This window comes from Dermacentor silvarum, chromosome 11, assembly GCF_013339745.2.
Source record: "Dermacentor silvarum isolate Dsil-2018 chromosome 11, BIME_Dsil_1.4, whole genome shotgun sequence".
Classification (NCBI taxonomy): Eukaryota; Metazoa; Arthropoda; class Arachnida; order Ixodida; family Ixodidae; genus Dermacentor; species Dermacentor silvarum.
Genome location: NC_051164.1, coordinates 89,418,645 through 89,441,814, shown reverse-complemented (window position 1 = coordinate 89,441,814; position 23,170 = coordinate 89,418,645). Strand labels below are relative to the sequence as shown.

The 23,170-nt window shown below is 44.3% G+C and overlaps 1 protein-coding gene across 4 annotated transcripts; it reads left to right on the top strand.

Moving 5' to 3' along the window:
• Positions 1 to 1,197: 1,197 nt before the first annotated feature.
• LOC119433459 (hydroxymethylglutaryl-CoA synthase 1) lies at positions 1,198 to 22,244 on the top strand. Of its 4 annotated transcripts, none has more exons than XM_037700671.2 (9): positions 1,198 to 1,307; positions 10,884 to 11,331; positions 12,936 to 13,061; positions 13,174 to 13,338; positions 14,506 to 14,662; positions 16,168 to 16,338; positions 17,470 to 17,702; positions 18,663 to 18,808; positions 20,677 to 22,244. In XM_037700671.2, the coding sequence occupies exons 2-9, from the start codon at positions 10,887 to 10,889 to the stop codon at positions 20,731 to 20,733; spliced, it is 1,500 nt and encodes a 499-aa protein (XP_037556599.1). In that variant the 5' UTR covers positions 1,198 to 1,307; positions 10,884 to 10,886; the 3' UTR covers positions 20,734 to 22,244. The 4 variants fall into 4 exon arrangements, with proteins under 4 accessions (XP_037556599.1, XP_037556596.1, XP_037556600.1 ...); XM_037700668.2 differs by lacking the exon at positions 1,198 to 1,307 and adding an exon at positions 3,706 to 3,864; XM_037700672.2 differs by lacking the exon at positions 1,198 to 1,307 and adding an exon at positions 4,337 to 4,791.
• The last annotated feature ends 926 nt before the right edge of the window (positions 22,245 to 23,170 follow it).

The window sequence follows — 23,170 nt, the reverse complement described above, 5'->3', positions numbered from 1 at the left end:
ACGTGACGTTGAGCAAGAAAAAAAAAAAAAAGCAGAAAGCGAGCGACATGAAGCATTGCTCAATGGAGACGAGAAAAGATGGCTCTGCGGTGGCGGGCCTGGAAGGCTTTGTCGATTTACGTAAGAGCAAACGCGCGCTTATGTAAATGTAGCTGGTCTTTTTTTTTTTTTTTTTTTTTTTTTTTTTTTTTTGCTGTCTTCCGCATAATCGAAGTAATCTACGTGTGCGTCACGCTGCAACCATTTTCTGCTTTCAAACTCGCAATGGGTAGATAAGACAAAAAAAGAAAAGGGATCGAGGGACGCACTGAAGATCGAATCAATGGCATCTGCGGTAGAGCATATATGTGACGTCTTGCTTATTATGACGCGCGGTTATTTCAAAATCGATAGCTTCGTGCAGTATATCATATATGGCGTTCACGTTTGGTGCTCGGTTCAAGATCTGGGACGTACACAATCTTTACACGGAGAAAACAAGGTGCAGCGAACCGAAATTCCTCTTCCCTGAAAAGAAAGAAATGATCCCGAGGAGAACAACGCGAGCGTGTGCGCATAACATTGTGTGCACTGTTCTGACGTTCATGGTGACGCATATCGCAGAGTGTTTCGCGCGCAGAAGTGCTCCTCGCTGGAGGACTACGGGTACCGCACATCCGATTGTTTTTGTTCGCTTTCGGGGGGGCGCCTGGAATTGATTGCCTTCATTCTATATTTATTTATACGCAAGCGCCACGCTCAGTACACAAGGAAAGAACGTGGTCGCGGCGCGCGGCGTGAACCTTTTGTTTTAATTTTCCGAGCAGCGTCACCGTCTTCCTCCCCTCACTCACGGGCTCGTGGCCTTGAAGTGAAAGGGCCGGGGGTGGGGGTGATAGCCAGCAGTGGTGTCGAGGGCCTACCATTGCTGCCTCCTTTCTTTTTTTTTTTTTTTTAATCTCTTCTTTGCTTTGCGCTTTGTCGCCGACTTAAAACGTTGTCCGGAGCTGTGGGGAAAATAAAGAGACGCGCCTGCTTCGAGTTTCGCGTATTTGGTCGGGGAGGAAGCTGGTTATAGCGTGGTCCAGGCTCGCTGACGCCTGGCTCGGATACGCCGTCGTCACTCGAAGTCGCGTGTCGTAGTCGTGCTTATACTTCGTCGGAACGTTTGTGCGCGAGGTTTTGCGTACACGGGTCGTTGCCACTGCTACGAGCGACCCGTTCGGCCGTGTGCTTGTGTGCGCTGCGTTTCTCGACTGTTTTGACGTGCGTGAAAACCTCGAGTACGCCGGAGGATACCTGGGGGAGAACTCGGCGGAGTAGCAAAGGTGGGTTTGAGGAGCGAAGTTCTTTCTTCGGGATTTTGTGCGTTTGCCATGTTGTCGTTGGCTTAGCGCTGACGAGCGTACATAGGCACCCTGCATTGGCAAGTTGGCACTGTAAAACTGTTCCATTTATTCACAACAGTGTCGCCAACAGCAGCCGCTAGGGTGGCAATGAAATGAAGGAAAATTTCTAAAACAAAGCGACGCACCAGCGCATCTTCACTCGATTTACGGCTGCACACCAAGCTTTCCCAAGCTTGAAGGTCACGCTTGCCATCCGTCGGGTTGTTCTGCCGTGTTCGAGCGCGACCATGCGCGTTATCATCCTTGCACGGTTAGCGTAGTATAACATTTGCGCCTCTCGGGCACTCTTTTTTACCTAGTGATAAGCGATCGAAAGTATCAACCTAGATCTGAATCGCGTCCCTCCAGTTTTGCTTTCTCCGCTCGCTAGGCTGTGTGTTGCGGCGCTGCGGTCTAGGGCGCCTCGATGCCCAGCGGCGATGCCCAGCGCCGCTGGGCATCGAGGCACCCTACTGCGGTCAATCGCGGAAAGCTTCAGCGCAGGTTGCACACAGTGATGCTTGACGCGTTTTTGTTATCTTTCGCCGGCCGAAGAAATACAGGACCATCTTGTTCCTGATTACATTATACGTACATTGCATACGGAAAGGGATACATCGAAATGCACTATACCTAGGTCGAACATAATTTCATTGAACTTCCCCTCGGCGCTAGCATTACTTCGCGGGTATACTGGCGAAAGCAAAGTCTATGCCGACAATTTTTCGGTCATAGATGCTCTCTTTGAGCAAGAATGTGTGTAAATGACGGTCCAGTACTGCCCAAATGAACGTATATCTCACCGCGTGCTACGAGCAGACGACGCGCGCATTCTTACGCGCATTTCATGGCCGCTGGACACAATATCATCCGAATCGCCAGCAAGCAGAAAATAGGAAAACTCTTCGTCCTTCTCATGTAACGAAACTAGCCCATGCAAAGGATTGCCATCCTGCATTGTAAAAAGAGACGTTTCATCCCGCCAGGCTAGTCTCACAAATTATGCACCCCCCCCCCCCCCCCCACTCCCTTCTTAAGCCTTTTACTGCATGCTCCTGCGTTATCTTGCAAAGTTGTAATTTGCGTTATAGACAAGCTCAAAGAGGAGCAGTTATCAGTTACACGGCCGCTCAATCAAAAGGGGTGTAAACCTAAGTGTGACCAGATTCCGTGGACGCCAAAGCGCGCGCGGGGGGGGGGGGGGTCAGTTGGAGATAAAAATACGAGATTGTGCATTTATTATATGTTTTGATATGTTTTGATTGTATGACCGGAAACTCTTTTTCAGGCTATTCAGCAATTTGCACTCGAGTTTCGACGTCATTCTACGTGCAGGACGACATGAAGTTCTTTGGCTTCTACGGCTCGTTAATCAGTCCATCAAAACGTTTATTGTAACTGGATCGAAATCCCGGTCACGGCGGCCGCATTTCGATGGGGGCGAAATGTGAAAAACACCCGTGTACTTAGATGAAGGTGCATGTTAACGAACCCCAGCTATTCCCAATTTTTCGGTGTCCCCCACTACGGCGCGCCTCATAATCAGATCGTAGTTTTGGCACGTAAAACCCCATAATTTTTTTTTTTAAGTTACTGAATCGATCGAGCAAACGTGCGAGCCGCAAGTGGTCGTGCGTACTAGGAGGGGTGCATCTTATAAGCGCTCGGAAAGCGAACCGTTCGCTTGCCTTCGCGTTATTGATAAGAATAGCGTTTGCGTCAGCAATAGCGCAAAGGAACAGTTCGCTCGCCAAACTTATAAAAATCGCAATTGCTGTTTGCCTCACTACCGGAAATGTTACGCTTTGCCGACTGCCTCCCCAGTCTTTTTGAATGTGGCGCCACCACACCCGAGACAGCCAACAGCCGATTCGGCCCCACAGGGTTATAGCCTCTGAGATCAGCAAAACCTACCAGGGTGCGCAGTCTCGGAGGCCATAACAGGGTAGGCATTTCGGGATTCAGAGAGAACAAAGTGGGACAAAACATCGTGACACACTTAAGCCATGGGACAGCGGGACCACGGTGGTAAAATCTGGACGTGTCCTGCCTAAATCGAGAGGTCACATTAATAAAACTACATGTAATGTAACACGCTTCTTGGTTCCGGTTTCAATTTTTGCACTTTCTTTATGCGTGCATTTGTAAGATCTTTAAAAAGTCTTATGTTTAATATTATAAAAAAGCAAACTGTTTGGCGTTTTGCCATGTGTTATCTTTCAGGGGGGGCTGGCGTCAAGCAACCGAATAAACTAGTTTTTCAAATATTCGCCGAATGTACAGCTTCTGATCTGGCAACGTCACTGAGCGTCTGACCCGCACTTCCGGTTTCGTTCTTCCGTCTCCTACGTGTAGTGGCAAAGTTAAAAAAGGGACCGAACTGGAGGAATGCTCGTGTCGGAGCGGACTTTCGCGTGCCTTGTAAATTGCGAGCGCTGACTGCGGCGGCAGCGGGGGACCAGTGTCGGAATCGTCGGTAAATGCTCAGAAGCTCGAGGTAAGCAAAAGCGTCTTGCAAAACGCTCGAACCCTCGTCTGTACGAAGAGAAGAGGAAAACGAAAAGAGAAAACGCGAGCTGGGCGATGAACAAAACGAAGAAAAGAAAGAACCCGTGTGTCCCGTTGGAGGTGCACGGGCCGCGCCGCGCGTCTGAATCATGCATCTTTCTTTTTTTTAATCTTTTATTGCTCGTTACGGAAGCATGACAGCGAAACGCGCTTGTTTTACTGTTGAACGCTTCGCACTTTCCGGAGCGCTTCGTTCTCCGCTATGCAGCAGTCCGCTAGTTTCCCGGGCTCGCCCTTTTTGATCTTACGGCCAGGTGCGAGAGAGCTTCGCGGCATTTGACCGGTCGTTAGCACGACCCGAAAATTTTCCGCACCCCGCTGGCGCGCACGCTTTGTTTTACGCTGCCGGCCGCGTCAGGTATCTCGCAGCAGCATGTTTCACCAGAACGGTTGCGTCACTTCTTGTGGACGCACGGAGTGGTGAAAACTACATAGCCAGGCGACGACGGCGGGGCGTAACGCCACTGCCTGCGCTGTCGAAGGAAAAAGCCGGGCGTCTTGCGGCGGCGGCCTCGAACTTGAAAAGCTGGGTCACGGTCGCGCGTAACCTAAATAATGCCCGATGCGTGTAGTACGGTACTACGCTATTCCTGTATCCTTTGGCGTCGTCGTGAGCGGAATACTGCGTGCCACTCTGGAAAGGAGAGCGTGATTGAATACGTCTTCGTTCGTCCTACGGACGCATGCTAACACGTAACTGCGCACACGTTTTCTACGTTTCCGCGAGACGCAGCCGTGCAGCGGCTCTTGTCACTCGCCCGGCGCGTCCCTGCTGCGCGCTGGGCTGCAATCAACGCATTTGCTCAGCTTTGGTTTGCAGACGGATGGCTAAGGGAGGGGCAGCTGGTTTTTGTGTGTGCGTGCCCGTGTTCTTTATATATACATTTTTTTTCTTTCTTCGAGCGTGTCAGAGGCCTTTGTCTTTTTAGGTCATCTTGGAGGATAAACGCGGAGAAAATACGCACCGCGCGAAGGAAAGGTCGCTCGATCCGGCCGTGCTTCGCGCGAATATGTTATACAGTCATGTTGTGTTGTTGCAAGTGCGGACAACGTTATAACGTGATTTCCTCGCATTAATCACCGTGTCCTAAAAGGTACGTAGTGCTTACGTCACGTTTCCGATACCCCTCGTCTGGCGATCGAGTGTAGCTGTGAGCGCATTGCGAGTCGTTCCGGCCTTTGCCTTGCTGCTGCAATTCCGACCTTACAGTGAATTAGTTTATTTTACTTCTTCCGCTACATTGCTCGTTCCGCGGAGTTTATAGATACGGCTGCGCATGTTTCAGCGCCAACTTTCAAGCTAGCCGTGGTAGTTGACCCTGGACTGTTTATTTCCAATTTTATGATAACATGCACTGCAGTGTGACACAGTATATATGAGTCGATCATGCGTCCCAGAATCGCGTGTTGCTGCGTTTTCGTTTGCCCGCCTTATTTGTTGCGGTCCAGTTCACGCGTATGCAATTGCAGTGACCGCAGCTGCCAACTTGCATACAAATAGTGAAGGTAGATATTCCAAAACCCATGCAATTTTCCGAATACTTAAGTAAGCCACCTTAGTTTTCCTCATTCGAATGGGCACCGCAGGAGATGCGCATGAATTGCCCGCAGTACACGAGTGAGCATAGAACATGTGGTTCATGAACTTTTACTTACCTGGCACTGAAGAATACGTGTATATATGCTGGGCTAGTTCATAACAAAGATCTTTACATAGTGGAGCATCAAAATAGGAGCTACTGCAGCATTTCATGTGTTGTGCTAAAATAATGACAGGGCGAACACATTTTTCAATGTGTTCCACAGCCATACGATAATACATATTTACAAAAGAGAATACACGTTGGACATGTTTTCACTGCAAACTATTCTTGCTTCTGTGTTTAATGCGTTGGTAATGCTAGATGAGGTAATGTAGTTTAACAGTCATTTGTTGCACCACCGCTTAGCCAAAACTGGGGGCCACCATCCTGCATTACGGGGGCCACCATCCTGCATTACGGGGGCCACCATCCTGCATTACGGGGGCCACCACACAAAAGTGAAATCCGATAATGCCAAATTGTAAGGTTTAGCTGTTTAGTTATGAAGTTCGGGAAGTCTTCTGTGCCTCCTGGTTTTATCCAGCACAATTTGAAACAAGTTCCTGACAAACAAAATGCATTAGATTTTCCTAATACTTCATTTATGTCTTTACAACCTCTGACATGCTAAGTTTGTAAGCACATCTTTCGGACAGTTTTGCTAAATGAAGTCAAGCCTGCTTTTAAAGAGAAGTTTCGTGCTGCTGGCTATTGCACGTACAATGCTGCTTTACCGGCAAATTAATTTCCTTTTCATACTGACAGTGATAAATGGTTATACATTTCCCCTTTATTCATTTAATCTTGCAGTAATATTAAAAGAGCTAGCATTTTTGTTGCGTACTACTCTACATTTGTACAGTAATTGCATCTGTAGAAAGAGTATTATATGCCATCTGTTTGGTGAGCGAGGAGGTGGTATAAGGTATTTCTTTTGTGTTATGCATACTAGCAATGTGTTTAGTTCACCTGATCTTTTATGAAGTTGCTTTTTGTATCTTTATTTTAATAACAGCAGGTGCATGGTGCAGCTGAATAAAATAAAAAAGATTGAGGAAAAGTATGTTATTTCATTCTAGCGCCAAGAACTACTCTGCGGGTTATGTTGCTTTGATTATTACATTTAGTTGCAGGCCAGCAGTATATCGCTAGCTGGAATATAAAACAAGTGAGAAAATCCATTTTCAGTTTCACTTAACAAGAGTACTGCAAGAAAGAAAATAAGGTTGAAATTGCTTCACTTCAGTCAATTTGGTTGGGCATGTCTAACGAATGTCCGGGCTTTCATATATCCATTGTTGGACTTCATAGCTTTGGCAGTACTGCCTTTACCATGCATTAGCACTAACTCGCAACTTTCAAGTTAATTTTCAAGTTAATACAAGTGTTTTGTTTTGTTTGTACATGCGGCTAGCTGATCTATGAAACAACGAGCTCAGTTGAATACTCTTCTGAGGTTCTTTGCGGTAGGCTTGTGACAAATAAAGCAGTAGGTGAATTCATACATCCAAGAGCAGAGTTTGATTTATTGTGAAAGCTACTTATCACATTCCACAGCTATCCTGGTGTTAGACAAACCTAAACCTTTTCAGTTTATTGTGCAAGAAGTACAATACACGTTGAAAGCCGCCACTTTGTTCTCTGCAGTATGTATTAAGTGGAGGGTGATGTGAAATAAATACTTACATTTTTAAGGGTAATAAAAAGAAGAGGTAAAATGTTGTTTTGTGTTCATTAATGAAGGCTGTTACAGTAGGGACACAAAACATTAGTCAAGTTCAAGCAGTGGTGACTAGCACGAAGGCGACAGCAGCCTTGCCACAGTGATAGCAGCATGTAGCTGTCATGCACATGCATCTATATCATTTTAGTTTTGTCTGCAGTATCACACTGTAGCTTCTTATCTTAGTTCTTCCATGTTTGTATTGCTTATCAGCGTCATTTGTACTACACATGTTCAAACAGGATTTGCATTGCCTACATTTCATATCAGGGTTTTTAATCTTGGCACACTAGCCAACTGTGATAAGACCACACTGTAACTGGCAGATTATTGCATGCAACTGTGCTCTAATCAGTATCGACCCTTACGAAGGACTTTCATCGCTTTCCATTGAAGCTTAGTGGGAATCAAACAGTTGACTGGCTTTTAGGCAAACTAAAGCAGTTGATTAAGAAACATTTGCACATTTTTTAATGAAAGCTGCAGCACTAGTAGTATCATGCACTACATCAGATGCATGGTTTTGATGGGACAGATGATACCCGTCATTTCCTCTATGAATTAAAGATACTTTATTCTGAACAGACAATATATACCAATCAATATTTATGTTCACCTTATGCGGTACAACGTACAGTAAAAATTGCTGGCAGGAGAGAAAGCTGCTCCATCACAGCTTGACCGAGCTGCTGTCACCTGCACAGCGCTATTCGTACAAAAATGTACACCTTGCTTTTAGAATTTCAATGTTCAATATCACCCGTCGCATGTATGCATCTTGGAGTGACTATACCTCTATAATGTAGAGGATACATAGTAAATAAACATGCTCAATATACTGACCAAACATGTAATAAAGAGCTGTAAATAAAAATAGATGACAAGTAGACGGAAGAGAATAATGAACACGGCCATATTTACGCATAAAACTAACTTGCGATACAGTTGTATACGAAAACTTTAATAAAGGCATTATAAATGCAGGGAATACATGAAGCCAGAATTTTCAAAGCTATGCAGACCTATAATTAAAATAGAGGATGTACTATACTTTTTTCTGAATATTGCACTGCATGGATTACTTTGGTGCAATTCCATCTTTCTATGCAAAGTGTATTTGACATGCAGAAATGTTCTCATTAACATTAAATGCTGAACTGGCTTTAATTAAATTTCTTGGAAGAAAACATTAACCTCTTTTGAAAGTGGGGACAAGATGTCCTTTATTTACTCCTTCAATTTTCTTTAAAGATTGCAGAGCATTAGTAAAAATTATTAAAATTATTATTCAAGCATCGAATGTACAGCTACTTAGCTCTGCAACTGACAGATATTTTGATTCTTGGAACTGACATATAGAGCATCTAAATAGGACAGATCTAATGTATTGATTTGCAGTTAGCACAAAAGTGTCACTCTGTCTTGCACGCGTTTTGCAAGAACCCTAGCAAGAACCCTAGAGTGATATATAATAATTTTGTCTTTTTCGGGCATCCTGATAAAATCAATCCTCAGATTTATTAGTTTTATTGCAGTTAGAATGGTAAGCTTCATGCTCCACTTTATTAAAACTTTGTAAATGTTGAATGATTTTTCTAAAAATATATATGAACAGGAAAACAAAACAGTTCTCAACATTCAATAAAATCTAGCACTTTCTTTAAAATGTAACCTATTTCGTTCAAATGGTTTCAGTTGTATTCTGGTGAGAGTGCTTTCCCATTTCATGGAAATTGGAACACAATGGGCATAAAGTGAAACATCTTCTTAAACCAGATTTGATGTTTCGGAGTGCAGTTAACTTCTCATGCTTTGACTTCGACATGAGCAACTGTATTTAAATTATCCTATGTTCAATTTTTAAGAAGCGTATTAAAATGCATAGGTGCAAAACTCGAAGTACAGGGGGGGGGACAAAATAATGCGGGATCTGCGTTGGCGTGCCAAACTGCATACTCCTGCCTTCTAACGAAGTAAGTGCCAGGAGCCGAGACATGGCATTGCATGTAGGCACCCTTTAATGCTAGTGTGTCTGCCTGTACACTCACTTTTTGCTGGTCGGAACCAGGATGACTGCAGAAATTTACGCTATGAAAGTGGTGTCTGTTTCAGCCGTTGGGATGTGTGACAATGTACTGCACTTTCCGCCAGCTGATACAGACACTTTCTTTTTTTGCAGTCAGTTACAACACTGTCCATTCACTTGCATTTAAAGCTCAACATTTGCAAAATGCAGTGAACTGAAAAAGTACATGTCAACAAGGAAGGAGATAGCGCTTGTTTTTCCGTTCATTTGTTTTATTTTACTCCTTTTCCCTGTCGAGGCGATCAAGATTAACATCAAACAACTGGCCCGTGATGTAGGGTTGCTGACCGTAACTTGACAGCACCAAAATAGAAGCAAGGCAAAGGGTTCATGTGCAGAGGGAGACTTGGTGCGATAAACACTGAGTAAACAAGTTCTAAGTGCCAGGCTAGAGCCAACATTATGACATCTCTTCATCCTCTTCTTCTTTCTCTCTCTCTCTTTTTATTGATTTTATTGTACAGGTAACTTGAGAACCGGTAGAAACACTCTTTAGTAGTTATTTAAAGTGTTCTGAGAATCGCTTTCCTTGGATGCTCAACCATTCTTTCATTTGAAGGAAAGGCATGCAGTACATGTAATTGAGCCTTCACCCACAGCGCCGGTCACATTTCACGTCAGTCGTAACTTTATTTGTTGTGCAGCACGTGCCAACCTGCCAGATGGCACGCGAAGCCTTCGGTTGTGTTTTTCCTTCCTCTAGTTAAACAGCTGTTAGAGGAAAACGGCACGCAGTAGTTCAGTGTAATTTCGCTGCCTTGTGCTTAGCTCTGTTGTGCCGTCTAGTAGCCTTCTAGCTTTTTAGGGTTCTTTATTAGGTAGCACCTGTCCTTACAAAAAAATGGTTGGTCAAAAATTAGTGCCTTTTTGTTTTAGTTGTAGTTGTTGTTGTTACGGGGCAGTCATTCATTATTGTTCTAACCTATGGGCATGTGGAATTGTTATACCTCGAAGGCAACAGAATGTGTGCATTCAGTTAGAATTCCTGTTTGCTTTTCCTGATTTGAGTCTTGGCATTACATATAAACCAATGTTTCCACTTGTCTCATCAGTAGATTATCCTTTCCCGAACCCTTTCCTTTTTTTTTTTTTTCAAATTACTGAATTGGCTCAGCTATGAGTGAACTGTGTAAAGCATCATGTGAGATTTTGATACAGAGTCAAGGTTTAGTTAGTTTGACAATGTTCGTTTTGTTGTTCTTCTACTGTTGCAGTGGTTCAGTGGCTACAGTATTCTGCTGCTAAGCTAGAGGTTGGGAGTTCAACTCGCGGCTGCGGCGGCCACATTTCAATGGGGGCAAAATTAAAAAATGCTCATGTTTGTAGATTTAGGGGCACATTGAAACTTAGGTGGTTAAAGTTATTCTGGAGATTCCTAATGCGTGCTTCATAGCCTCAGTGTTTCTTTGGCATTTTAAACACAATCAATCAGTCAATGAAAGTAGTGCCCTTTTTAGCGTTTCCTCTTCAACAGCTTCTGTTCATTTTGATATGCTATTGTCATTTTTATTGTTTCTTGTTGCTCGTGTTTACTAATGTTTTTGACTCCTGCGCAGACAATGCCCAGTTTTAAGCAGAACCAGACGCACGGCTGGCCCGAGAATGTCGGCATCCTCGCAATGGAGATCTACTTCCCGTACCTCTACGTGGACCAGACCGAGCTCGAGGCGTACGACGGCGTCTCGACCGGCAAGTACACTGTGGGCCTCGGTCAGGACCGCATGGGGTTCTGCTCTGACCGCGAGGACATTAACTCGCTCTGCCTGACCGTGACAAGCCGCCTTCTAGAGCGGACAGGTGTACCCCCCAGTCGCATTGGCCGCCTCGAGGTCGGTACCGAGACGCTCGTCGACAAGTCCAAAAGTGTCAAGACGGTGCTGATGCAGCTGTTTGAGGAAGCGGGCAACACGGACATTGAGGGTGTGGACACCACCAACGCCTGCTACGGTGGCACTGCAGCTCTATTCAATGCGGCCTCCTGGGTGGAGTCCAGTGCCTGGGATGGTAAGCTGCCGCTGCTTTTTGCAGGTTTCCAAGTCTCTGGTATGCTACCGTGACAAAATAGATGGTGATATCAATCAATCATTCAAGTTAAGTAAACTTTATTGCATGATTCGGAAAAGATCATTTAGAGATATTTAGACTGATATGCTAATTGGCTAGTGACTGGTCCACTGCAAACAATGACTGGCTGTACTGTGCAAACTGTTAATAGTAATGAATGCAGACAATTGCTATACATAAGAACTAATTAGAACAATTTGTACAACTCTTGCAACCGCATAATAATCAGAAAAAAGAAAATAACTAACTGAAGTAAAAGAACTGCATGAATTGTGTAATAAAGTATAAAAGGAAAAGCAAGGACAATGCTCAGTTAGAGAGGAAGTAGTACTTACATACGTGGTAGCCACATTTCAATGGGGGTGAAATGCAAAACTGCTCTTGCACTTGGATGTAGGTGCATGTTAAAGAACTTCAGGTACTTAAAATGGTCTGTTGTCCCCCACTACAACGTGCCCCATAATCAAATCTTGGTTTTGGCGCATGAAACCCCAGAACTTGATCTTAATTAGTGCTTACGTATTATGTATAAGTTTATACCTATTACGTATAAGTTTGTTGCAAGTATTATTTCAATGGGTAAGTCATTCTACACCTTAGCACCGGAAAATTCAATTAACGGCTGACTGTATACATTCATGCACACAAGAAGTGTGAGGTTGCTGTTTCTTTCATGTCTAGGTGTATAGTGATGGGAATATGAAGATATTACGAGACACATAGCTATGTATCCTCTTCAGACCCAATAACAGCTCTGTGACATAATCACTTTTAAAGTCGGTTCTTGTTAACAACTGGCAATTTAAGAACATGAAAATCCATTTTTCTGTTTAATCACCATGGTCAGATGCTGAAAGCAGCATCTCCATGTACAGGGACAAGATTATCCAATATATAATACAAGATATAAAAGAGAAGATAATATTGTTTTGGGGAGGCAGACACAACAGGAAAATGTATTTACAATATATTTACAAGTTGAAGCGCCGGATCTCATGGTCGAGAGCGTGTGCCAGATCAAAAAGTGTCTTCATCGATGCACCTCTTGAGGAATAGTACTGAGGCATGACCCCTGGCTGCTGAAGCACCATCATGGTGCTTGCTACGGTGTTGGTGACCGGTAAGGTTTAAGGTGGGATACGTGAACGTCTGTAGGTGGCGAGATGGAGGGAGATTCTGGAGGACTCGAGCTGGAGTCTTCCGGAGTATTGGGAAAGCAATATTTCTGAGAGTCCAACACACCGAGTCAGACACCATAGAAGTACAAGGGCACCTGGGGTATAGGTAATGTCGCTATGATGGGAGTCGTAGCGGTGCCTCTGGTGGCCTATTGTCATTTGCAAAGTCCTTAGTTAACACCGGTGTGGCGCTCTTCAGTCGGCATTCACATTTTTGCTGTTATAAAGTTGAGTTTGACAAACAGTGCGAATAAATTTATGAAAAGCCTAGCTGAAAATTCTTGTGCCACTTCGATTTTTGAACCTCCTCATTTGTGGATCCTATGAAGTGCAGAGTAAAATCTATGTTCCTCTGGTACTGCGCAGGACGCTATGCCATTGTGGTAGCTGCCGACATTGCCGTGTATGCCACAGGCCCAGCCAGGCCCACAGGTGGCGCTGGCGCAGTGGCCATGCTTGTCGGACCCAATGCCGCTCTCGTCCTGGAGAGAGGTGAGTTTGCCACGAGAGTCCTTCCATTTGCCATGACAGTGGGTGTCACTGGAAAGTTAATCCGAGGACACAAGTGTTGCGATGCCAACCATGAAAGTTCTCTTGTGCGCAGGTGTGAGGTCGTCCTACATGAGCCATGTATATGACTTCTACAAGCCAGACCTCATGTCAGAATACCCGCGCGTTGATGGCAAGCTCTCTGTTGAGTGCTACAGCAGAGCCCTGGACAAATGCTATGCTGGCTTCTGCAAAAAGGCGAGAGCTGTTCGTGCTGGAGGTTAGTGCCGATTTTTCAGTTTTCTTTCCGAAGCTTTATTGTATATTCATCGTAAGTGGATTATGATGATGACACCTTTTTGCACCCATTTTGTCTATTGTTGCTACAAGATGCTAGTGAATTTTGAGACTGAAATGAATACGAATCAAATAGGGTCAGAAGCATATCAAATATTGAATATTTTCAAATAATGAACAGCCATCTTCAGAATTAATACAAAACAATGTTCGCATCCGGGCATTCATATCGTTAACAAGTTTCTGTAATTACATTGCACGATGTGAAATGTTGTTTATTAAAAGCACAAACAGAACATAAGTTAACAAATGAACAGTTTGTTTGCATACTCGAAACTCTGAAGGTTAGTGTGATATGGTAGTGGTTTAGCCATGTTTTCCAGGTTTAGCCATATTGCCGTGTTTTCTGTTTGTGTGCTAGCACTCTTTTTTTTCTTGTAGTGCTTCTTGTAGTTAACATTATTTGTATACATAGAGAGCGCAGTACACAGGCACTTTTAAGAAATCTGCTTCACGTTAGGAACTCTTGCTTACAATTTTTTAACCTTGCGACCTCCTAGATCACAAGGCATCCTGTGATAAATGTTTGTATGTAACAAACCTGAAACTTGTTATCTAGAGGAAAAAGTCTTGCATTTAACATTAAATTTTCCTGCGTGATGGCAGTGTTACCTAATACACTGCCTTACATCTAGATGCAGAAGGGGCACTCATATGAAACAACTTTCGATATCCAAAAGGTGATTACTGCAGAAGAAGTGAATTTAAAAATGGCTGCCATGGTGGCACAGTGGCCTCAGCGTTGCGCTGCTGAACACAAGGCCACGGGTTCAAGTCCCAGTCGCGGTGGTCGCATTCCGATGGCAGCGGAATGCGACCTCGTTTACCGTGCTTTCGGTGCACATTAAAGAATGCCAGCTGGTCAGAGTGACCCTCCACAACGATGTTCCTTATAAACTACACTGCTATTTCTGGACGTTAAATCCCACAATTTAATTTATTGTAAAGTGTTCTTCGAATAAGTGTGGCAAGGTACTTTTCACTTGACTGCAAGAAGGCAAGGAGGTTTAATGGTCTGGAATGCAGTTTTAGCATTCCCTTTTAAACTTGTGAAGCCACACACTTGCGCACCTCTGCTCTCTTGCTGCAGAGCGCCAGGACAGGCCAGTGACCTTGGACGACCTGGACGCCATGCTTTTTCATGCTCCGTACGGGAAACTCGTGCAAAAGAGCCTGGCCAGGCTTGTGCTCAACGATTTTCTGCAGGACTCGACATCTCCCAAGTATGCCAGCCTAGCTGGCTTCAGGTGAGAACACTTTTCAAACTGCAGATGTTGTGTTCAGAAGAAGACTGTTGAATACTGATTAACAGCCTCTCAAAATTAGCAGCCTATGGCCAGAAAACAATGCGGCAGTGTTAGCCATATAGCTGATATGCATATGGGACAATGGACCGATTTCACGACGCGTTTTACTACACCACCGCTGTTGCAAAGCATGCCAGCAATGGTAGTTCTTAGCAGACTGAAGGGCAACCATGGTAAGAAGCCAGTTGTGTTTGTACCATGACAAACCCACGTACCTTTGAGATCAAAAGGCAAGGAGGTGAAAATTAAAAATTCTACAATGGGAGCGAGGTTGTGCAGATGCAAGCCCAACTTCCCCCTGAAACTCACCGGAAACATTCACAATAAATTTGTCTTCGACCTTTCCCTTCAACTTTGCCTTGAACCCAAGTTTCACGGATGATCACTGCCATCATGGCGCCAACAGGACCGCTGCCCATGCGCTCTGAATATGGTGGAACCGGTCTAATGATGAAGTGGGCAGTTGCAAGGTCTGAGAATCCAGCATCATAGCCATATGACATGCTTTATAGGCCAATGCTCATTCACATATTGCACAAAGTTTCATCAAGGAGTGAGAAGCGCATAGGCCAACCATCTATTACACTGAAACAATAGGCAGTCAACCGTGTTCGAACAAGGGACGTCTCAGATTGGAGCCAACATTTCAACAAGGCTATTTGTCCGTGTCAGGATGCAGTTGTTGCCCTGATGAGGTTGTCGGGATACAGTTGTCCCCTTGTTGAATTGTTGACTCCAGTATGAGACGTTCTTCGTTCGACCAGTGTCAGTCCATTTGTCTCCATCTTCTTGTGAACCTGTGTCTTGCTTGAGCACCGGTAAATGTCGTTTGTGCTGAGTGAATAGCACAGCAGGGTTTGTTTTTATGAGATATGCAATTGCTTTTGATGCATGTTTCTTGCATGATAACTAAAGCTTCTTCTGTCACATGGGTGTTTGCTTGTAGGTTGTATACAAATGTTCTCATCCAACTCAAATTCAGTTGCGAGTTTTGCAACACATAGCACAGTCGCACGTTGTAAAAACGCCGTGAAAGTTGTTCAAGGCTGACAGTTTACTATTTGTTCTTACTAGGGAACATCACAGGCATATGACAGATGAAGAGAGGTTCAAAGTAGACTCACAGAGTGCTGTCTTGAGCCATTTTTTTTCTTTTGTTATCTGTTACACACAACACTGTGTGTGTCTTCTTTGTGCCTCTCTTTATCTTTGGCAGATTTCTGTGTTCCTAATGATTAACAGACAGCTAGCCCATCTGGAAACACCGCTTAAGTATTTGGTTCACGTTCATTGTAAACCAGTGCTCGAGACATCCGAGGTACAGAAAGAAGGAAACACTTAGTGCGCCTGGTCTCCGCATTCCTTTCTACCAGGCAGAATCTTATGAAGTGTGAATTTAGGTGTGATGGGACTGTTGCTTACTGTTTCCCGTCTCTCTCTTCCAGCTCTGTACATTTAGAGGAATCGGTGTTTGATCGGGATGTTGAGAAGGCCTTCATGAAGTTCAGCCAGCAGATGTTCGAGGAGAAGACTAAGCCAAGCCTCCTCGTGTCCAACCAAGTGGGCAACATGTACACACCTTCTCTGTACTCCTGCCTCGCATCTTACCTCGCGAGGTGAGTTGCTTGTGTCAGGTGGAGCTAGTTAGGTGCTTCATCATTGAACATTTTTCGCTACGTTTAGGCATTTACAGGAGGCAGCTGCTAGAGGTTCTTCAGCTCTTAATGTCTCTGTAAGCAATCCGTAGGCCGCTCCATAAAACTGGCTACCGTAAAAATCAAAACAGGTTGATGCTGAATATAGGTCGACCCCTGACTTTGAGGTAATAAAAACTTTTTTTAAAATACTTCAGTGCACTTACCTAAAGAACACACTTTATTCTATCTTCAGATCATCAAAGACGAAAGCTGCATGTGAACTGTGAGGATTTTTGTTCGGGGACGGCCGCTAGTTACTTGTGACATCCCACAGCACCTGCGTAACTGGTGATGTCTAAGGCATTTGTCTCACAGGACTAGGCACAGGCAATCAGCAATGTGCACTGGGCAGTTGAGGTGCACGCTGGCAATCACTGCAGCTGACTAGGCATCCTCGCATTACTGTCGGCCCGTCACTAATTTTGATGGTCTACCTCACATCGATTGCAGCTTCAGGATTTTCGCACTGTGTTCGAAAAATAGTCGCCGATGAGGCTTCTCTTCTGCAGCACAAGTTTGTCCCAGAGGGTAGTTGTTCTTGCATAGTGCTTGGGAATAAATTCCACCAGGGGGGTCTTCAAGCTGAGCATGAACAGCTTAGTGTAGCCACCTTTGTCCCGCCTCCAGGGCAGTGAGACCCAAAGCCGTTAAATTTTAGAGCCTGACGCATTTAAAATCTCTAGGCAACAAAGTGAACACAACGTATTGCCTGATTTAACAAAGATATAGACAAAATTGGGTGGAAATGTGAGTATGTGCGCCAGGTTTCAGTTCAGGTGATCATCACCATTGAGTCATTGACCTGTTAGAAAGGTTTGCCACTCCTATGAAGGAATGCGAGATGTGCTCAATCACATGAGTGTTTTAAGCGTTTTCGTTTTACAGAAAAATTCTGGCGTCTCATTGACTTTGCTAAATTGAGGTTTAACTGTAATCGGCGTCAAATGCCGCTTTCTTCTTGCATTACTGTGATGATTTCTGTAGCTAGCTGTTTTATACTTCACAGGTTAGGTTGATGGTTGTCATTCTTGTTCTCCTTGCTCGATACAGCTTCCCAGTATCCCAGTTGGCAGGCAAGCGCATTGGGATGTTCTCGTACGGTTCCGGCTTGGCAGCCACCCTGTTCAGCCTCTGCGTGACAAACAACGTGGGGCCAGACTCCCCGTTGCACGGGATGCACGCTAGCCTGGTCGACCTGCGTGCGCGGCTTGCCCAGCGCCGCAAGGTTGACCCACAGGAGTTTGCCCTCATCATGAAACTCCGGGAGGAGACACACCATCAAGGTAGCTGAAACATATTTTTATGCCTGGCTCTAGTGAATATCTAGGCAACATTTACATGTCATTAAATGCCAACTGCAACATAATTTCGCTTTGGTTAAATTGGTTATAATTGACTAGTAAACCTCGTTATAACGAAGTTGAAGGGGGAGCCAGAATGACTTCGTTGTATCCATTACTTCGTTATGTCCATTATTACATGTGCTGCAATATATATGAATATTTGAGGATTTCAAGGGGATCTTCACTTACTTCATTATATCCAGTATTTCGTTATGTATAGTTTCGTTATAACGAGGGTTGACTGTATATACAGTAGTAAACAAAATCAAATGGTATTTTGCACTTGAGTCCTGTGAGGTAAACTACTCAGAATGTTGGTGCTGCGTTATGCGAGACCGTTAGCCTAGGGCAATACTCTCTTGAATGCTATCTGCCATCGTACTTTATTCACACCACATAGCCTACCCACCATGTATATTATTTGCATTTTCCAAGAATGTATCACAAGAAAACCATAATATCAACCAGTAATGAAAATACAAGAAATTTGACAGTTATGAACAGGGTATGTCACGTCATGGGTACATAATTTACATAATACAGGTTTCAAACCTGTCCTACTTTTATGTCATTTTGTAGCTTATGAAAGAGCTGCTCTTAGTAAGGCTGAGGCTTTGGAGTACTCAGAATGTACCGACTTGGCCTTTAGCATTCCTATAACAAAATAAATGCCTATAACGTAGGTGGCTTGGATTGAATAGGCTATTTCATGATCATGATCATAATCCAACCATTACAGCACAACTTCTTCATGAAAATGATGAGAGAACATATTATTATTTCATCCTTTTCGGACTGTTGTTGGTTTCTCATTTTAACGGATATTGGAGAATCTTAACATTTTAATCGCCAGACTGTCTTGTGGCATAATCCAAACATGCATGTCCCAAATCTGTGCAGCACCATACACACCGGTCGGTACGCTGGACGACCTCTTTCCGGGCACATGGTACCTGGCATCAGTGGACAGCATGCATCGGCGACATTATCAGCGCCTGCCGCTTGCAACTGCAAATGGAAAAGCTGCGGTAGCAACCACGCTCAAGGTACCCTTGCTTGTTAAATTCAATTCAAGTCAGTTCAGTGCATTTCGTTTACCGGGTACTTCTGGCTGGCTACCTAAAGAAGAGACGGACAGTATATTCACGTTATCAAAAAAAAAGAAAAATGTACAATAACAGGAACAGTCACCTGAAAAACATGAAAACAAACAGGAATAGCAACATTAACTACCCTAATGGTATGTTTTACTGCAATGGCTGTTAGCTGCAATACTACCTTGTTTTGATATGATGAGCATTTCCTTGACCTGCTTCTTTTGTTATGAAAGCTGTTATTGGCATTTCACCAACTCAAAATACAAAACTATGAACTTAGTGTAATTGATATCAACCACACGTGTTCTCGAGTCTCGTGTCACACTTGCAGACGCCTGCAGAACCAGACTTGTCACAGCAAAAGAATGTCAGACTCACTACAATTCTCAAAAGTGGGATGTACAGCTCTCCAAATGGTTAATAATCTTGTGGTAGCGTCGACCGACACGACGATTGGCACCCGGAATACAGCTACGCAAGTAGTGACGGCAGCTGCACGTCTAAAGAGCGTGCTCTTGTCTAAGCATTGTGTGCTCGGCTATTCCGGTAAGCTCCACGTTACCCCTGCTGCTTATCCACTTCCAATGCATGCAGAAATGCTCATACGTGCTTCGACACGCACAGTGTGGTTACAATACGTGTTTGGAAACGATAGATGTGCTAATATGCAGCAGGGGCTGTGCCGTATTCATTAGGATAGCCTAGCAGACAATGCTCTGCTGCCAGAACGGTCCACATGCATGCATCTACCCTCGCTACTTTCACAGGCATGCTCGACTGCCGATCGATGCTCCTGTGACATTATTAAAATATTCAAGAGCTGTATACATATTTGTGCTTTCATTTCAACTTGATTGCTTTGCTTTTCTGCTGAGGACCTTTCCGGCTAGTGCTCCTTTGTGTATTGCCCTGTGGACTGTTGTGAACTCTGCACAAGCCCCCTTTCAAAAGCACAGCGGACGTAACATTACATGCGCTTTGTACTCAGTAACAGTCCAGAAGGGAGGCATTCCCTCTGCCGATGGAAAAGTCCGTACTGGGCCAGTTCTTGTTACTGGGATGGGCCAGAATTTCATGGCTGGTCAAGGAGAATCACTGTTGAGATTCTGGCTTGTTGCTACGTCATCTTGAAGGCTTTTCGGTGTAGCGCAACTAGTAATACATGGAAACAGAGTAAGTACAAGACACGCAAAACGCTAGCTTCCAACAGCCATTGATTTCCAGGAAAGAACGACACTGAAACATCCCGCACTTACATCACAGACACATGTCCATCTGCAGTGTTTATTAAGAAAGGAGCGCCAATGGCAAAACAAACCAAACAGTCACTATTATTACAGTACCTACTTAGGATACATTTTTCCTATTCAAAAGTAATTAATTTTACTATGCCTTGTACCATTTACTTGCGTTTGTTTATTGCTGTAACAACCCCCCCCCCCCCCCCCTCATGCAATGTTCCAGACCCTGGAACCTGTAAGGTATATGTATAATAAATAATAAATATATCATTGATGCACGCATAATAAATTGTTGGAAGTTGGTGCTGTGCGTGTGTCTGGTTCTTGCTGCATGTCCATGTGCCAGTTGCGCTACACAGAAAAGCCTTGAGGGTCAAGGCCACACACAGATGTAAAGTTTGGCAATTGATTTCTATGGAAATCTGCGAGGCGGCGGAAGATTCTTGGCAGGGAGAAATTGTCATACACCGGAGAGTACTCTCGAGAGTACAATTTCTCCCTTTCAAGATGTTAAGTTGGAACATTTGTTTATTTTGATCACCTTCCTGACGTCTGTATCTCATGTCTTCCTTTCAGGAATTCAACAGCAGCGAGGTCACTACCAACGGTCAAGCCATCGCCCACGAGACCTAGCGACGTGGGGCAACTTCTGACGTTGGCGAAGACCGTCCGTGTGCTTCACTGCCTCTCTCGCCTTCCCTTCCTTTCTAGCTCGGTTTTGTTATTCGTTTCCTTAACGTCAGTTTATCAGCCACATTATTACTTTTTTTTTCCCTCATCCCACCTTTAATTTACCCTGCGTTAACATTGTAGCGACGGTTATTTTAATGAACATTTTTCACTACAAAGCTGAGCAAAGTACTCCCGCGAGCCTCCAAACAAAACTGTCTTCGTGTTGCAGCGATGGCAAAGCATTGCCGTCGCGACTCCCGTACACGGTATCTCGCCGCCTCGGAACGTCCGCACGTTGTGTCGGAGAGACTGAATTTGTGTTGTCGCATGTGCCGTGCAAGCGGTGTACAGCAAACTATAGTGGCCTTGGACGAGGAGCATGTTGAAGTCTCGTAGAGTATGTTGGGAAGGAAAGCATGGGAGCTGTGGTGTTGCGTGCATTTTGCGTTGTTGGCTCCATCGTGGAAGATAGATCATCGTACGCGATGGGATCGTGTGAAATGCCTGCTGAAGCTGGGAATATGTAGGGATAGATTCCAGTGTACATATGCCTCACTCCCACACCCCTTAGCCTCCACAGAAGAGGACAGTTGCTCTTTCATAGCTTGTTTTTTTTTAATTATTATCTTTATTCTTTTTCATACTGCCTGCCCGCGAACAAAATGCAAGATTGTTGTGTCAATAAGTGAACCATTTTGTTACTGTGAACAGAGCGATGAAATCGCAGTGCACAGGGTTTTCTGAGGAGGGTCACACAATTATTGCATTCCTTCGTTGACCATTATGGAATCACTTTGCTTGTTGGGATTTGTGTTTTGCTATTCCCAGAGAATTAAATTTACCCTGTTGAACTCCACCGCAGGTGCCATAATGGTTTTAAACGAAGGAAAAAAAAAATGTGAATTTATTGACCACAGAAAAAAAAAGGGGGGAAGGGAAGGGCAATTGGGGCCTGATGTTTTCGTAAGTAATATAAGGATAAAAATTTCTTTGTGGGTGTTTTACTTTTCTGCACTTTGTGGAGGAGACGGTATGAGAATGTGTTACACATTAATGCATTACTGCTAAACCAATGTGGAGGTGTTTTTTTTTTTATTTATTCTGATTTCTTTTTTTTAATGAGCACATGTTTTAATACTTTTTTTTTCTTTGTTTGGTATGAGGGTTATTGTGTAATATTTTCCATAATTTACCAGAGCACACAGTGCAGATTTATTCCAAGATTATTGCCGTTTAATTAGGAAAAAGAAACGAACGACATTGAAGCGTAAAATTTTTATACACACGGATGTAATAGCAAGAAACGCGTCATCTTTTATGCTGGAAGAGTTGGGATATGCATTGGTATCCTCCTTTGATTGTTTTTTTTTCTATGACATCCGATTGTAACCCATAATTCCATGATGATACCTTTGATCTTTGATGCAAGGCACAGCTTGTATGGACAAATAAAGGTTGTAATTATCTTTTTATTTGAGTCGCACATTAATTTGCATTTCTATGCATCTGAGCTGTGTGTATATCATCTATGAATGTTTTGGCAAGGAACATTTATTGCAGAGTTAACAGGTGGAACTTGGACAGTTGACACCTGACATTTCCTTATTCAAAAATTATGCATTTGGTTTGACTGAAACTTGACTGCTATGAACAGGAAGATTGAAAACACTTTTAGGCAGTGCAACATTGGCTAGTGGCGGCTTTTTGGCAGTTCACTGTCGCAACCGCACCTGGTTTGAAGTTGCAAGGTACAGTTAAACCTCGATACAGTATAACGAAGTCAGTAAAATCGGCAATTAGCTTTGTTATATCGAAATTTCACATACACTCTGCCCCCGCGGCTGATAGCGTCGCCCACACTGGGACGATGCTATTATGAAAAGCGCTGGCAGCGGAGAGCGAATACTTCGTCTGCCTCTCGCTCCAACGGGTCACTGAAGCTCAAGGTTAAGCAACCTCCAATTTCTAAACGCGCAGGAAGACAGCTTACTTATGATGCCACAGAGTCTCGGCACGCCCACTCTTTTCACACGCGGCAGATTACCTCTAAAGCAGGGTGCGCGGCTGTGCATGTGCTCAGCCGCACTTACAGCCACGCGCAGCCACGATCGAGACATGTGCCAACTAACCCCTCCCTTCCCACGTGTGCGCTTGATCGCGTTACCGCGAGTTCAATCCTCTCCTGGGGATCGAACTACCCTTTGCTTGCGCAGGAAGGCGGCACTCGTGAAGCCACCATCTTTTTTGACCCTCGCACGCTTTCACTCGCACCTAAAGCACACAGTGGGCGGGGCACGATAGTATCTTATTGCACTTTGATTTTGTACGGAACATGATGCGGCTCCACTTCGGCGGTCGCTATTGTCGCGCAGCGCGTGATTGGAGAGGTGCATTTGCA